Source organism: Chanos chanos, chromosome 2 (genome assembly GCF_902362185.1).
Source record: "Chanos chanos chromosome 2, fChaCha1.1, whole genome shotgun sequence".
Taxonomy (NCBI): domain Eukaryota; kingdom Metazoa; phylum Chordata; class Actinopteri; order Gonorynchiformes; family Chanidae; genus Chanos; species Chanos chanos.
The window spans coordinates 55,671,117-55,685,749 of NC_044496.1; the positions used below are offsets into that span (position 1 = coordinate 55,671,117).

Genomic DNA, 14,633 nt, shown 5'->3' on the forward strand with positions numbered 1-14,633 from the left:
GAAAACAAAACTTTATGAGAAAAGTGTTTGCAAGCTGGTGCTATCCCTTTAGAGCTGTTAGTGAGAAGACACACCCCTACGCTTTTTTTTTTTTTTTTTTTACCTCTGATTATATTTCAAGCAGAGAATTCACATTTCCCCATAATACTTAACGATTTTGTATGGTATTGGTTCCTTACTGACCACTTCTTATGTTCTAACAACTATAGTCATAATAACAATAAAATGAAAAACGAGGAGAAAATCCAAAATCCGGTGATCAAAACTATAAACCTTATTCTTCCTAACGTACAAGAAGTCACCTGACACAGTTTTTGTGGCTCCGCACACTTAAAAATAAATCAAATGCCCGCGCAGAGTACAATTTGCCAACGCTAAATTAACCCTGGCCAATGTGTTCTTTTGCACACACGCCCTCAGAGCTCAGTTAACACTGGTGAATTTTTACAGCACGGTGAGGATACGTGTCGAGGGTGAGATCACCCTTCAGATCGAACGAAAAATCAATGCTCTTTCATTTTGAAAAGTTGGTAGCAACAGCGAGTCATAAGCAAGTGCGAATATCTGCAAAAAAAAAAAAAAAAAGACAGAAAGAAAAAAAAAGAAAGAAAAAGAAAAAGAGGAACTAATGTCTCATAGCTTAGATAATAATTAAGAGCAGTGAGATGAATGAAGAATACCCAGTGAGAGGATTTGTGCTCACTGAAACCCTAATCATTCATTGGAAGGCAACATGGAACAGTGAGAAACACATCCAAGGGCTGCATTAGTCTACATAAGACCAGTGAGTGCAGAAGCTAACTGTGTGTGTAGTACACTGAACAGGACCTTAATGGAAGTTAATAACACAGCCCTAATCAGAATGGAAAGCCAGTGCTGAGACTACAGAGCCAAAAGAGCAAGCACTGCTCGACTCTCTCGCTCTGAACCACTGAGAACAATGCAGGGACGATACAGCTATTCAGACCTGGAGTGTAGCAGTGAAAAACTAAAGAATGAATGATTAGAACCACAGAAATAATAGTCACGTCTGCTGAGGAGTAAAATTGTTAAATTTTCGACTCTGAAAAAAAAAAAAATTACACACCTAAAAGCACATGATTGCTTGCCTTTGATTTGAAAAAGAAAACCAAGATTCACGACCCAATAATTCTGCAAATCAACATTTCTTTTATGTGGCTTTTGTTTGTAAATGTGCTGCAGTGGTTCAGAGATGTAAGTGATCTGCTTGTTTTATTATAATGAGTGATTTAAAGAATCTGGATGTTTTATTATAATGAGTGACTTAAAGAATCCGGATGTTTTATTATAATGAGTGACTTAAAGAATCCGGATGTTTTATTATAATGAGTGACTTGAAGAATCCGGATGTTCTGTTATAATGAGTGACTTACAGTATCCGGATGTGTTATTATGAGTCATTATAAAGAATGCGGATGTTTTATTGTAATGAGTTATTCTAAAGAATGCGGATGTTTTATTCAGGGAGGCAGGAATGCGGCGTCGCAGAGAGAGCTCTTCACCCCGCATGTCAAAAAAAACGACACAATAAAAATACTGAATGACAGCCTAAGACGTCTGGGGGCCAAACAGTTCAATGCAGCACAGAGAGCAAGACAGAGAGAGAGAGAGAGAGACAGAGAGAGAGAGAAATCTAGGATACATTTCAAACAATGTCCTGGCCATTAGAGCCCATACACACACTTACCAATTTAAACAGCAAAAATTTAGTGAAAAACACTCTGCTATTCACTTGGACACAATATTCTTAATTTAAGCATAATTTGCCTCTTAAATGAAACAATACTACTAGCACATATTGTCTGAATTACACTCTGCACATTCCCAGAACATGCACAAGACGAAATTTCTCAAAAAAAACGAAAAATGAGACTGGGCTCTAGGCTGACAGGAATGTCCATCTCAAGAGAAACAAACAAGAACTTTGCCAATATCAGCTCCTCTGTGCCATTCACACTCTGGCGGTGGGCAAACTTAATTAATTACTTTTTTTTTTTTATTTTCCTCCTTCAGCCACAGTCTCTGAGGAGAGACGCCAAAGAGAATTTGTCAGAAGAAGTACACACATTACCCACCTAAACATACATCAAAAACATTATGAAGCTCTTTAAATCAGTCAAAGACTCCGTTTTCCCTGACACGGTACCCCTCTGGATGGATGCATGTATTACTAAACTAACACATTCCTGGATGAATATAAAAGAAAGTACCTTTCTTGTGGGTACCATCCGATTTGGAGCCTTGCGGGTCTAATGAAAAAAAGATCAGGATTAAACACATGATATTCTAACAACAAATATTCATGTTGTTATTTTCTTTTAGCGGGAAACAACAACAGATAATACACACAAGTCAGCAAGGCTCAATTAAGGCTCGATATTATACTCGCCAACACTTTTTTGGGCTCTGAAGTGTTTGGCAGGGTTGGAAGGAAAAAATCGGGGATTCGGGGGAGGGGGGCCAACATACTAAAGGCAAGAGCAGGTTGGGGGTGGGGGGGATGCACTTATTTTGTCCGAAACGCCAGGGCGGGCAGGACAGGAGGCGATGCATAGACATGAAAGGGGAAAGGAGCTGGGTATGGGGGGAGGTTGGGAAGAGGGTGGGGGGGGGGGGGGGGGGGTTGCAATGCACATCTCATCATGGGAGGCAAAGGTTGGGTTAGCAAAATGCACTAAGAAGATGCAATACACCGGAGGGGAAAAAGGGGGGGGGGGATACAAAGACTACATGTCAAACTGGCTTCGCTTAATTTTCTTTCTCTTTTTTCTTTTTCTTTTTTCTTTCTTTTTTTTTTGTCCTTGTTTTTTGTATGTACTAATATTGAACTTGGCAATTGGTTGGTCAAATTTCTTCAACAATGGGTCTTAGATGTTAGGGTTGCATCTCTCCCTAATGGGCAGTAGGGTTGTGTGTTACAAAAGGAATGGGAACTGAATGTAAAGAACAGAGCACCAGAGCACCAGCAGATCCGCAGCAAATCGCTTCCACTCGCCCTCATGCAAGCTCAGCTCTGGATCTGATCTTAGCCTTTTTTTCTTTTTTTTTTTTGATGCTCAGGCTATGTTGATACCACTGCAAGTTGCAGGTTTCACGCTTGCCTGAAACACAAATCTTCCTTACACATCAAATTATAAATAGAAAAAATATTAACTATTTGAAAGTCAGCTTTCTTCTACACGAATATTGTGACACTTAGAAAACTGAAAACCTGTTTTGGTCATTGTGCATTAAATACTCAAGGCAGATGAATTGTCCCTCCAGACTAAGAAGCGTAAAAGGCAGTTATTTGTCCCTCATGATCAAAATACTGAGGAACAGATCGAAGACGAAATGTCTATGGGAAATCTGATATTCGACTAACTACAACGACAATCTTCCCAGCTTTCGCCAGTCATATGATAGAAAGGCTTCATCTACTCAAAAAAAAACAAGCAGCGCTTTCTGAAGATAAACATGTGTTGATAAAATGTCATAGATTGATGCACTATATACATGATAATACATTTGTGAGGCCTGAAAATTTGCATAGTCGACATGCGCCACGGTGAGCGATGGAAGCTGGCTTCGGCGAAAAAAATCCTGGCCCGGTGTCGTAATCTATCTGCGTTGCTCAAAAGGAAAATCACGTCTTAGACGGATGGCAATTACTTTGACACAAAACATGAACTTGTGTAGACAGGTGTCTTAAGTTCTTTAATGTCGGGCATTTTTCTTCCTATCTTGAGGCGTAGGCACCAATCCCTCAGTGCCAGGAAGTGTAATCCCCCTCCCCTCCCCCCCAACATCCAAAGAGGCTTATACTGCGTAAGGACCTGAATTCCTCTGATAGAGATTTGACTCTATAGTCCCTCACAAAGCTCCATCTTCTCAAAAACAGCCAATTATGATTATCTTATGAAATCTTTCTGCAGACAGGTAAATCCTTTTCCACCGCATGGGTGACAGCACAAACATGGTAATCATTAAGAAAAGGCCGAGAACAGAATATAGGGCTTTCAATCAAAACAGGAAAAGCAGAACTCCTATTGTCTGGTTTTGTTCTACGGGGAAAAATGAGTAGGACAATAAAGGTTCCTGGACAAACTACAACCCACAGGACCATGGCTATTGGAAATAAGTGATGAAATGCCCACAGTTCCAGAGGGAAATGTTAAAGAAGGACTAGTTATTATACAGTGGACACTAAAAAACCACACTGCAGTATCTATTCTGTAATCTGCTGCATTAGTAAGCCAATTCCTGTCTTAGATGTGAGGATACAGCCACAGCTGAACAATTCTGAATCTCCATCTTAAAATTAAAAATTCATAACACAAGCTGCAATCTTGTAAATTATGTCTTCAATGTCTTTAATGCGTTTTTCCATGACCAAAATATTTCATGGTCATCAAGGGAGACTTTCAGGTTTGCTATTATTTATCAGTAGAAATACATAACTGATGTAATGTAGTTACCGATATTCAAATATTCTTTGGCCTCTTTGTGAGGGACACATCTACGACACCTCTGCATATGTGTACATTTTCACTGGTGTGTGTGTGTGTGTGTGTGTGTGTGTGTGCGTGTGCGTGCGTGCGTGTGCGTGTCTGTGTGTGTGTGCGTGCGTGTGTGCGTGCGTGTGTGCGTGCGTGTCTGTGTGTGTGTGCGTGTGTGCGTGCGTGTGTGCGTGCGTGCGTGTCTGTGTGTGTGTGCGTGCGTGTGTGTGCGTGCGTGCGTGCGTGTGTGCGTCTGTGTGTGCTAAATCTTTTACAGTGTTACCTTACATTGGAAAATTTCATTCCCTTGGGAGAGAAAAAAACCTCTCGGGAAAACCTGCTTCAAACCCGCTCTTTACTGCTGCCTGAGTCCACCCCTTCATCCTCACTGTTCCACACAACTTTTAGAGCTGTCTGCTCTCCCCTTCTCACAAGAAAAAGAACAATATTTCCCCTGTCCTCTCTCCTGACACGGCGTCACCTCAACTGAAGAAGTGCACTCCTTACCAATGAAAGGCATGCTGGGTAAACTAAATTATTTGGCACAACACAATCCTTTCCAAGGACTGCTTTTGAAGCAGAGAGTGGGGCAAAAATAATCCTTTGAACACTAATGGAATTTACAAGTCAATTCTTCTAGAGAGGAAGGAGAAGAAAAAAAAAAAGAAGACGCATTTTGTCATGTTTGGCCTCTCAGATAAACAATACCAATGATGTTTCTATCTACACCTTCCCTCAGCCGGCAGAAGGAAAAAAAAAAAAAAAAAACTCTGTTCTGTTCACCATTACCAATTGTATGCAAACACTGCACCCCCACCCATTAGAGAAATGCCATTAATCTTGTTAAAATCCCATTTAAACAAACACTGATTTGCACCAAATTAATGTCAAGCTCCACCAGCTAACAATTGATATATATATATATATATATATATATGTACATATTTTATGTCCATAGGTTAAAAAATATGAATGAGGCAGCGATGCAAAGACATACAAAGACACCCCCCCTGCCCCCCCCCCCCCCCCCCCCCCCCCAAAAAAAGCAATTGGTAAATATACACAGCAGCAGTTTGTATATTTACAAATGTTTACACATTGTGCTTAAAGATTCCATTCAGATGCACAGCGAAACAGTCATGGTGTATGCGTTACACTGATCACCACTGTTCTGCATTGTGGTAGCTTTGCTTTAAAAGAAACGGGGACTATTTTGTTGTTGTTGTTGTTGTTTTGTTTGGGAGCGTGGGGGTGAGGAGAGGGGGCACAGGCGATCTCGTGGTGGAGAGATCAGACTGGGCTGTGCCTTGCGGCTGTTGGCCGGGCCACCCCTCCGAGTGACGGATGAGCGGTAACAAGGTTACTGTGGAGACTGGAGTGCTGCGGCTTCACTCCACGCGACATTCATTTTGCTACTGTCTGCAGATTCCAGCTACACCTGACTGTCTGCGTGTGGAGAAACCCCCAAATACCCAGCCCACCCCACTTCACCAACCTCTGTCCACCTACCTACCTACTCTGTCAGTAATGTCCCCCTTTTTTTGTCTCACGGAGAGATTCGATTTGTCATTAGGCAAAGTGTAAGACTGTTCAAAGGCTATTCAACGGGAGCTGTGATTATCCTAGCCGAGGTAAAAAAAAGAAAAAAAACAAAAAACGACCAAACTAACCACTCGCTGTAGCTCAGAGATAAGCTCAGGGCGAAAATGAGGACGGCAGCATCTTTCAGTAGGGCATCACCGCATGAGGTGTCCCAAATCTGACAGACTTCCCATGAGCTTTCCATGTGAATGGGAGAGAGCGTTGAATGTGAGAGAGGAGAGAGTTTCCCCACAGTGAATCCCAGTCATGATCAGTGTCATTGTCTCCCCATGCCAGCACATTCTTAGCTTCAGGCAATTCCATTCAGTTTCTTCTCTTTTTTTTTTTTTTTTTTTTTGCTTTAGCTTGCTTTTCTTTCTTTCTTTCTTTCTTTCTGTTGCTGTAGCACCATGTTACCAGGTGCTGATGTGATACAGTTGTACACCTCTGCACCATGATCTGAGCTGTAGAAAAACATGTGTCTCGTTATGAGGTTTTGTTTAGCAGCAACCGTCTATAATTTGCTCTCTCTCTCTCTCTCTCTCTCTCACACACACACACACACACACACACACACACACCCCGTCCAGGGACACCCACAAAGGTTTAGTCGTCATGCTTATTTCAAGAATTTCATTAGCGTGTTTTACAGGAGTCAGGGGGGTGGGGGGGGGGGGGTGGCTTGGGTGGGGGTTGGGGTTAGAGAGGAGAAAGTGTGTGAACATGTGAAGCCTCTGACTCACTGCTACTGATACACTGTTGACCTGACAGCCGTGACAAACCATTGAATTTCATAATGTCCGGTCATGTGACCACACGGGCAGCCACACTGCTGCGGAGTGAGTGAACCAGTTTAGATTTCTTTGTGTGGTGCAGAATCCCATATATTAAATGTGTTTCTATGTAATAACTTTGTAACGTCTCATTGGCTATGATTTTAACAACTGCAGTCCCCTAATAGGAGAATATCAAGATGCAAATTAACAATGTGTAGGTAATACATTTAAAATGACTCTATTTCATAAACGAATTTGAAGGAGATTACATGCTTGTTCCACTTGAGATTAAAAATGTTGTAATCCATTGGGAAATCCTTTGCAAAAAAAGTATTATACTGAACATTTTTATATGACTCAACCAACTCAGTATACGAGTGCAAATAAACTGAAATAAAGTAAATAAAGTCAACAAAATGCATCATATCAACTACAACACTAGCCCACCCCATAAGTTAACACTCTGTAAAGGTCACAGGATTAGTCGTGAGAAAATTTACAACAAAATCACAAAAAGCCAATGAAAATTCAAATTGTTCTGAACATCAAAGCATGTACAGTAACCTGATCAGAATGACACTAGATCTTCCCTTTGTGTTCCTCACAGTGATTAAATACTGACCTGATTATTACAGTCAAACGACTTAGACTTTTACAATGGACAGAAACCACTGAAAATTATTTCTTGTCCACTGCATCCACGTAATACAGACACTGTCTTATTATTATTATTTTTTTAAATAAATCCAAGATCATGACATCTACTCGAGCGTCCTTTTTAAAATCAAATGCTTGATTGGTTGAAATGATAATAACTTATCCTAAAGTATTCGATTTGAAATGTGATTAAACTATGTAAAACGTGGGGTTATCTGAAATGGTGAGAGATCGGCCTGATTAGCTGAGAGAAGGAAAAAATCCACGCACGGCTTGAACCAGAGTCTCCCATTAGTCATGCCGGGGGGTCTGTGACTGGCCTTGCTTACTGACTATCCCAGATTCTGCCAAGAATTATTTAAGGGATTAAGACCATCGACGGTGATCTCCGACCCAATTTAGATTTCTACACAAGAATGTGCATTATTATTATTACTATTATTATTCATGTTATTGTTATTATTATTATTATTAGTAGTAGTAGTAGTAGTAATTTTGTATCACTGTGGATACTTATTTGAATGATGAGACAAGCAAGAACATTAATAATCACATTTTTGGGGGAGGTGGGGGATTTGGGGGTGCTGCTGTAATTTGAGGGGTTGGTGCAGTGATTTCTCAGCTGCCCTTCAACAGTTCATTTCTGTCAGTTTTATTCTTTCTTTCTTTTGTTGTTGTTGTTGTTGAACGTCATTGAAGAAGGAAACCTCTGACATGTATCTTTCCAGTGCTTGGACTGTGGGACTGCGCCACATCCAACAAGTCTGAATTCACATTTCACACAACACACCATTCTGTTTCCCAAAGAAACTTCTCCACCAGCCAAACACGCAAGGATAGTGACACAAGGTTCTAAGCCTCATCAGGAATGTAGCCAGCCTAGAAGCAGCTTCTTAAGCACATTCTGGTTTTAACGACAAATTCTAATTCTATTTCTCTCTCTCTCCCTCTCTCTTTCTCTCTCTCTCTCCCTCTCTCTCTATCTATCTCTATATGTTGTTCTAAGTGCTTTGTGCCATGCTGTGTTAGGAACAGGGCTTATGACTCATGCAAAAAAACAAACTTTTGCAAAACCTCTTGGGTGTATGAGTCAATCCCAAAACAATGTTTTGAAGAGTTCAGTAAATAAATAAAGAAATGAATCACAAAATCAGGAGAGAGAGATTACTCCTCATTAAATCTGAAAGAAAAAAAAAACCCTGTCTGTTTCTTCAGATTGTTAATATTAAACAAAAAATAGTCTCAAGCTTTTAATAAATTAGAATTCTGAAAATATCTAAAACACGTTCACATCCAGCATACATTTTTGGTTTTCGTTAGTGATGTTTTTTTTTTCTCTCATATTGTGTTCTCCTGTTTGCAGGAATTGCTTGGCTACATTCCTGTGGTATCCACTGGTGTATTGGTGGTGAGTCCTACCTTTAAAATTAGGCCTGATTCTGGCATCGTATCCGGACACTTTTCCCATGAGTTTGTCCAGGAATTCAGACGGAGGCATGGGGGACGCAGCCTTCCGCGCCGCTGCCTCCTTTGATGCTGCCAAACTGGAGAAAGAGAAAAACACAGAGAGAGAGAGAGACAGAGAGAGAGAGAGAGAGAGAGAGAAAAAGAGAGAGAGAGAGGGAGACAGACAGACAGAGAGAGAGAGAGAGAGAGAGAGGGCAGAACATGTGCATTAGAGTCACTGCAAACTGACAGAGTGAAATGAAACAAACTTTTTCCAACATCTATTCAAACTGAACACAGAACCTCAATGTTCCCGTCATTACGTATGCTTTCATTATTTCGTACTTCTCGTTGACAGGCCTGTTGCCATCTGACTGAACAACTGGAGAAATGTGTCTAAAATCAACATGTTTGTGCCGGAAGAAACCCAAATGAAATCCATTTAAAAGCAATGCGTCTGTGATTCTGTGCGAGAGTCAAATAACACGCATAAACAGCCACTGAAAAAAACGACCCACTTAAATAGCAAAACATCCACTTCTGTGTTCTATGTATACATCTCTTGCTAGAGCCAGAAACAGTGTACTGGTGTGGCAAACACTGTGTTTAAATCATTGTGTCTAATTCATCTGAGATCAGCTGATGAGATACCACTGCTCCACAGGAACCAACAGTGTTTTTATTCAAGCACTGCTACTTGTTCAAAAGATTTTCTTTTTAATTATAATAATATGAATTAAGACTCTTGGTGCATTACATAATTCTGTGACACTGTAGGAGTGAACATTTTCAGAGGTGCAAGGGTAAAATGAGGATCTGAATCTCTCAATGGTCTCTAAATATCAGCATCAACCTGAATCACTCTCCCTCTGTCAGGCCAAACCATCACATGACTCTTCACAGCAAAAGCCAGTCTGATTGGCTGGCACGTGTAGCCAATCAGAATTAATGCACTTAAGAGAAACCTGCCATTTTTAGTACAGCCACAGCTGAGAAATGGACTTGGTTAATTTCACATACACCCACACACACACACACACTCACACAAGCACGCATGCATGCACACATGTCTAATCATACTTATAATACTGGTCTCATGATCCTAATAACTAATTAGACCAAGTGACCATTTCTTTAGCCCACCCAGTCAATGTCTGATGAAAGGAAAGCCAATATTCATAGCATACAGTGAAATGACGCTACTGTTGTCCCTGGATCATCAGTAAAAGCTGTGCGCTTCAAAGTCTAATGTTAAAATTGTCAGTTTTCAACACTTCTCCACTGACATACTGTTATCTAGACTAACAGTCAATCATGGCTCAGTGTTACCGCAGTGTGGTTCACTTTCGGCACGATCTCCTGCCTTTTTTTCACCTGAACACAGCAAATAGTTTTCAGATGTAACTAACCAGCGTCCAGGCACTTACCACCCAACATCTCATTAGTGTGTCTTGTCATTAACCTTCACTGGTGCTGTCTGCATCAGTGAACACTTCATCAGACAACTGTCTAGCATGTCAACCTGAACGGAGCCAAGATTTCTTCAGCTGAAAATTGGTCATGCTCATTTCAACTTAGGAAAAATGTGTCTGGTAGAGTTTTAGCTTCAAAACTCAAAAGTGAAGATTGTCAAAAGGTGCACGTCAATTTCCAAGCCAAAATGTTTGGATGTAGACTCAACATCTGTGAAACGTAGCAGTATCTGTTGACTTATTTGTTCCGTGGAATTAGTAGTTGACACACATGGCAAAAAACAAAGATCTCTGAAGTTAACACCTGTCACCAATACGATGCGAGGTATTTTAGTCATGTGACATAAGTGTTATACGATGAGAAATCTGTTCTGCTCAGTATATAATATGCTTAATATGGTTAATAAGTTTACTCTGTAGTGAAATGCTACACAAATACAACGTGATTGGTCATGGATGAACAGATTATTGAGTCTGCTTCATAGAGACTCTTCACTCTTGCAACACTCTTCATTTCTGAATGAATCTTTGTGACAGTGTGAAATTCAGACACACTTTCACTTTGCTTTGTGTGACAAATCTTTTGTTCTGGTGACATCACGGTCTAATGCTACACCAGCTGACTAATACGCATACACGACACAACAAAACAAAACAAAAAAACCTCCCAAAATACCACACACACACACACACACACACACACACACACACACACACACACACAAAATTGGCTAAACTATTAGTACACCATGTTTCTGGGGATTAAAGTTTGCCATGATCAAAACATCAATGTTGTTGTAATTAATTCAGATTAATGCTGGCGATGGCATTTGATGCCACTGCTGATACAGCAGAGGGGAAAAGGCAGAACCTCTGGCCACAAAATAATATGCAAAGAGCCTAGAGAGAGCAGGGCCCTTACACTGATGGGAAGCTCCGATCATTAGTCCGACGGGTGAGTCATTATGTTCTTAGAGCCTCTGAAGAACAGAACCCTAATTGATCTTATCCTTGCATTTTGTAACACTCAAGAAATCAAAGACCTCTTTGGCTCCCATATGCTCTTTTCCCTAGCCATTTCCCTCCTGTTTAGATCTGAATCACTAGGACTGGATTGACAACATGCACACAGCACACACATACACACACAGAGCAAGAGAGAGAGAGAGAGAGAGAGAGAGACGCCTAGACACTGACACAGATACAGATCACCCCTAGAATAGTTCTGCTTGCATACAATTCAAGCAGCAAAGGCACTAGCTTTAAGCGTCTTTTAAATAAAAAGGTAGAAGAATCTCTGCTGAACAGCTATCATACCAAGGTATTTGCTTCACTGATAACAACAGGAGATTAACTGATAGGTCATAGATAATAAACTGATTTATTTGTAGAGCAATCTGTCTTGACGGTGTGTTGATCAATAATGCATTAAAATACATCAGACTGTGGAAATGAACCTGCTCAGGCCCAAGGGTTACACCAATGACGGAGAGCTCCAGCAGGATAGACAATTTTCTTTTTGTCAAAGGCTGAGAGATTTATAACTGACCAAAGCTCACTTCATTTTCCTCCGACTTCTTATGACAGCGAGAAGGGAGCCCGAGCTGAAGGCGAACGTGGGATAGAAGCGAAACACATTAACACGGCCAGAGCCTTCGCAGGTGCTGGGCTGTTGCCTTTGCGTCTGTGTTTTGGTAATTACAGCAGAGGGTCTCTGATGAGGAGAGCTGACTTCTTGTATCTCATTATTATTATTATCATCATCATCAAATCCTCCAATGCTTGGGAGGCTGTTTTTTTCGTGGTTGGTTTTAACATTAGTCAGAAAACTGAGCAGGAACAGACAAATCAGGGACATGGTGACAAAACAATGCTATGCAAAGACCCTTTAGTTTTCAAGGCCAAACCAAGGGCAGGTCTGGTGTCCCCAGCATGGCCACACAAAGATAACAAGATTCACATGAAAAAAAAAAAAGAAAAGAAAAAAGAGAATCCCTGACTGTGTTAGCAATTTTATAAAGATTCTGCATGGAATTCCTTGGCACTGTAATGCTTAGAGACTGGTAGTTTTATGATTTCAGCGTTTATCTAATTCAACAATATTACTGTTATTAAAATGCAGATAAAAAAAAATCTAATAATTCAGTTTCATTACAGTGTGACGAAGCAGAAAAATGTAAATCCACAATGAGACATATCCAGCATTCCCCCCCATTTGCCTGGTCATTCGTTTTCATTTACTTTCAATCTCATATTTGCTCCAAATGTGTACATTTCAAAATACATATGAAATAATGACAAAACAGAATGTAGGCACGCTCTTCTTTCTCATCCTCTGGAATCATATTTCTGTCCCCACGTTCACGCTAATTGACTGAACATGTATGTCAACAGTTTTTGATATATCTTATCGATTACACACACAATTATGTAGTTCCAAAGGAATCCACGCCCGTTTGGACATCATGACGGCACGTTCGCCATATTTTATCTATGGCAGGTACTCATATTAACAAAGCGTCTAACTGTATTCAGGCTCCGTTGACTCGTCTTCCAAACACACCCACCCATCCTATGACAACTTCAGAATGAATAACAGGAAATTCAACACAGAAATCAATTAAAAAGGTGCGATTCATAGAAAAATGGCTGTTTGTAGATCATTTGTATTCATCAGCGGTATTGGCATTGACAGTGTGATCAATGGTTGGTAATAAGTCTGCATGCGAAATGAGGTCTGGGCTACTGGCTAAGAGCAGGGAAAGAGATATCAATTAAGAGAAGCTGCTCAGTTCAGCAGTGGGAGCTGAGTGTGCAATATCCTGATTTTAGTTCATTAACTAAACACTGCACCTGGAATGCAAAAAGAATTACCGCAAACCACCATTTCAAATGAAATGTCAAGTTTTTTATCTTTTTTTTTTTTGTAATTTTTCTCTTAAATTCACTTGTGATTTCAAATCAAAGAAACAAACATAAACCTCTGGTGATTTTTTTTGTCTTTCATTAAGAAAATATGAATGAGTATTCCCCTGGGCTCGGAGCCAAAACAGAAGAATTTTATTCTATAGATATTTCAGCAAAAACATAAAGTTTTACACTCACAGTAGCCGGAGGTAAAAATGCAGCTACCGACAACACCAGAAACCTGACTGAACCATTTTGTTGATCTCAGTGGAAAAGTGATATTACAAACATATAATAACACTTTAATTTTTAGAAATTAATTCTTCACTTTTAATTTACCTTATGAATCTTACCACTAACGATCAATGGACTAGCGTTAATACTCTTCAATTGGTAGATATGATTGTTAATTATTTTGCCAGCGCAATGTAATGAATGTTACAGACAACAATAGATCAAATCCCTCTCCACAATACAGTTTTCATCAAAAAGGCCTCATCTTAGTCGTTTGGAACAAAGTGACACCGCTCGGTCACAGCGTTGCAAAAATCTTTTAACGTGTTCCTTTGGTATGCAGAGTGGCGACAATCTTTTGGCAATAGAATTTATGTTAATCATTTTGTTGCACACTCCTGATACTGGGGTGGTCCGTTAGTTTCCCTTGAATGCCTGTTGATAAATATGTTTCTCCTAGCTGTGACCGGTTATGCAGTATAGTGACCACTAGTATTCGCTATTTGCCCTCTATATAACGTCGGCTTCAAGTGCAGCTGGTGACTTTAGGCGACTGACCGAGTGCTAGGAAATGATTACATAAATTATTTTTTTTAATAAGCCGAGACAAGTTTCTGTGGAAAGTTACAATAAACCCCTGCGTGTTGCCAAAAATAACGGAAGCTTTTGATGATTTCATGACACTTTGATTGGAGACGCATTTAAAATGCCCATTCCAAAAGAAACGGTAATTTGACAGAAAAAAAAGAAAAGAAAACATACAACAGCAAATCCCATAATACATAAAGTCGTTCCTACCTGAAAAATACTATAGTTTCCCACAAATAAATCCCAAGGGCGTTAATCCGGTACATTTTGGCAGGGTTGGGAAGAATCTGAGTCAGCTACAGCTTGGATGACCGATAGTAGAATTCCTTATACGATGTCGGACTTCCGAGGAGAGCGATTCTTCTGTTGCTTGTTTAACATTCCAGATCCAAAAGATTGCCGAAAGACTCAGGACCATAGAGGCGAAGAGATCATTTTCCGAGAGTGGGTATGAATTTGCACACCCTGAAAAA

The 14,633-nt window shown here is 40.2% G+C and overlaps 1 protein-coding gene across 3 annotated transcripts in view; it reads right to left on the reverse strand.

Moving 5' to 3' along the window:
- glra1 (glycine receptor, alpha 1) overlaps window positions 1–14,426 on the reverse strand; it is a 34,315-nt gene extending 19,889 nt beyond the window's left edge. For 2 of the 3 annotated variants that reach the window (XM_030765063.1, XM_030765062.1), the window contains exons 1-2: window positions 14,371–14,426; window positions 8,933–9,057 (exon numbers count right to left, since the gene is read on the reverse strand). In XM_030765063.1, coding sequence (XP_030620923.1) covers window positions 8,933–9,057; window positions 14,371–14,426 — 181 coding nt within the window. Of the gene's footprint in view, window positions 1–2,231; window positions 2,271–8,932; window positions 9,058–14,370 lie in introns of all 3 variants that reach the window. The other variant, XM_030765064.1, reaches the window with a different exon arrangement.
- Window positions 14,427–14,633: the final 207 nt, after the last annotated feature.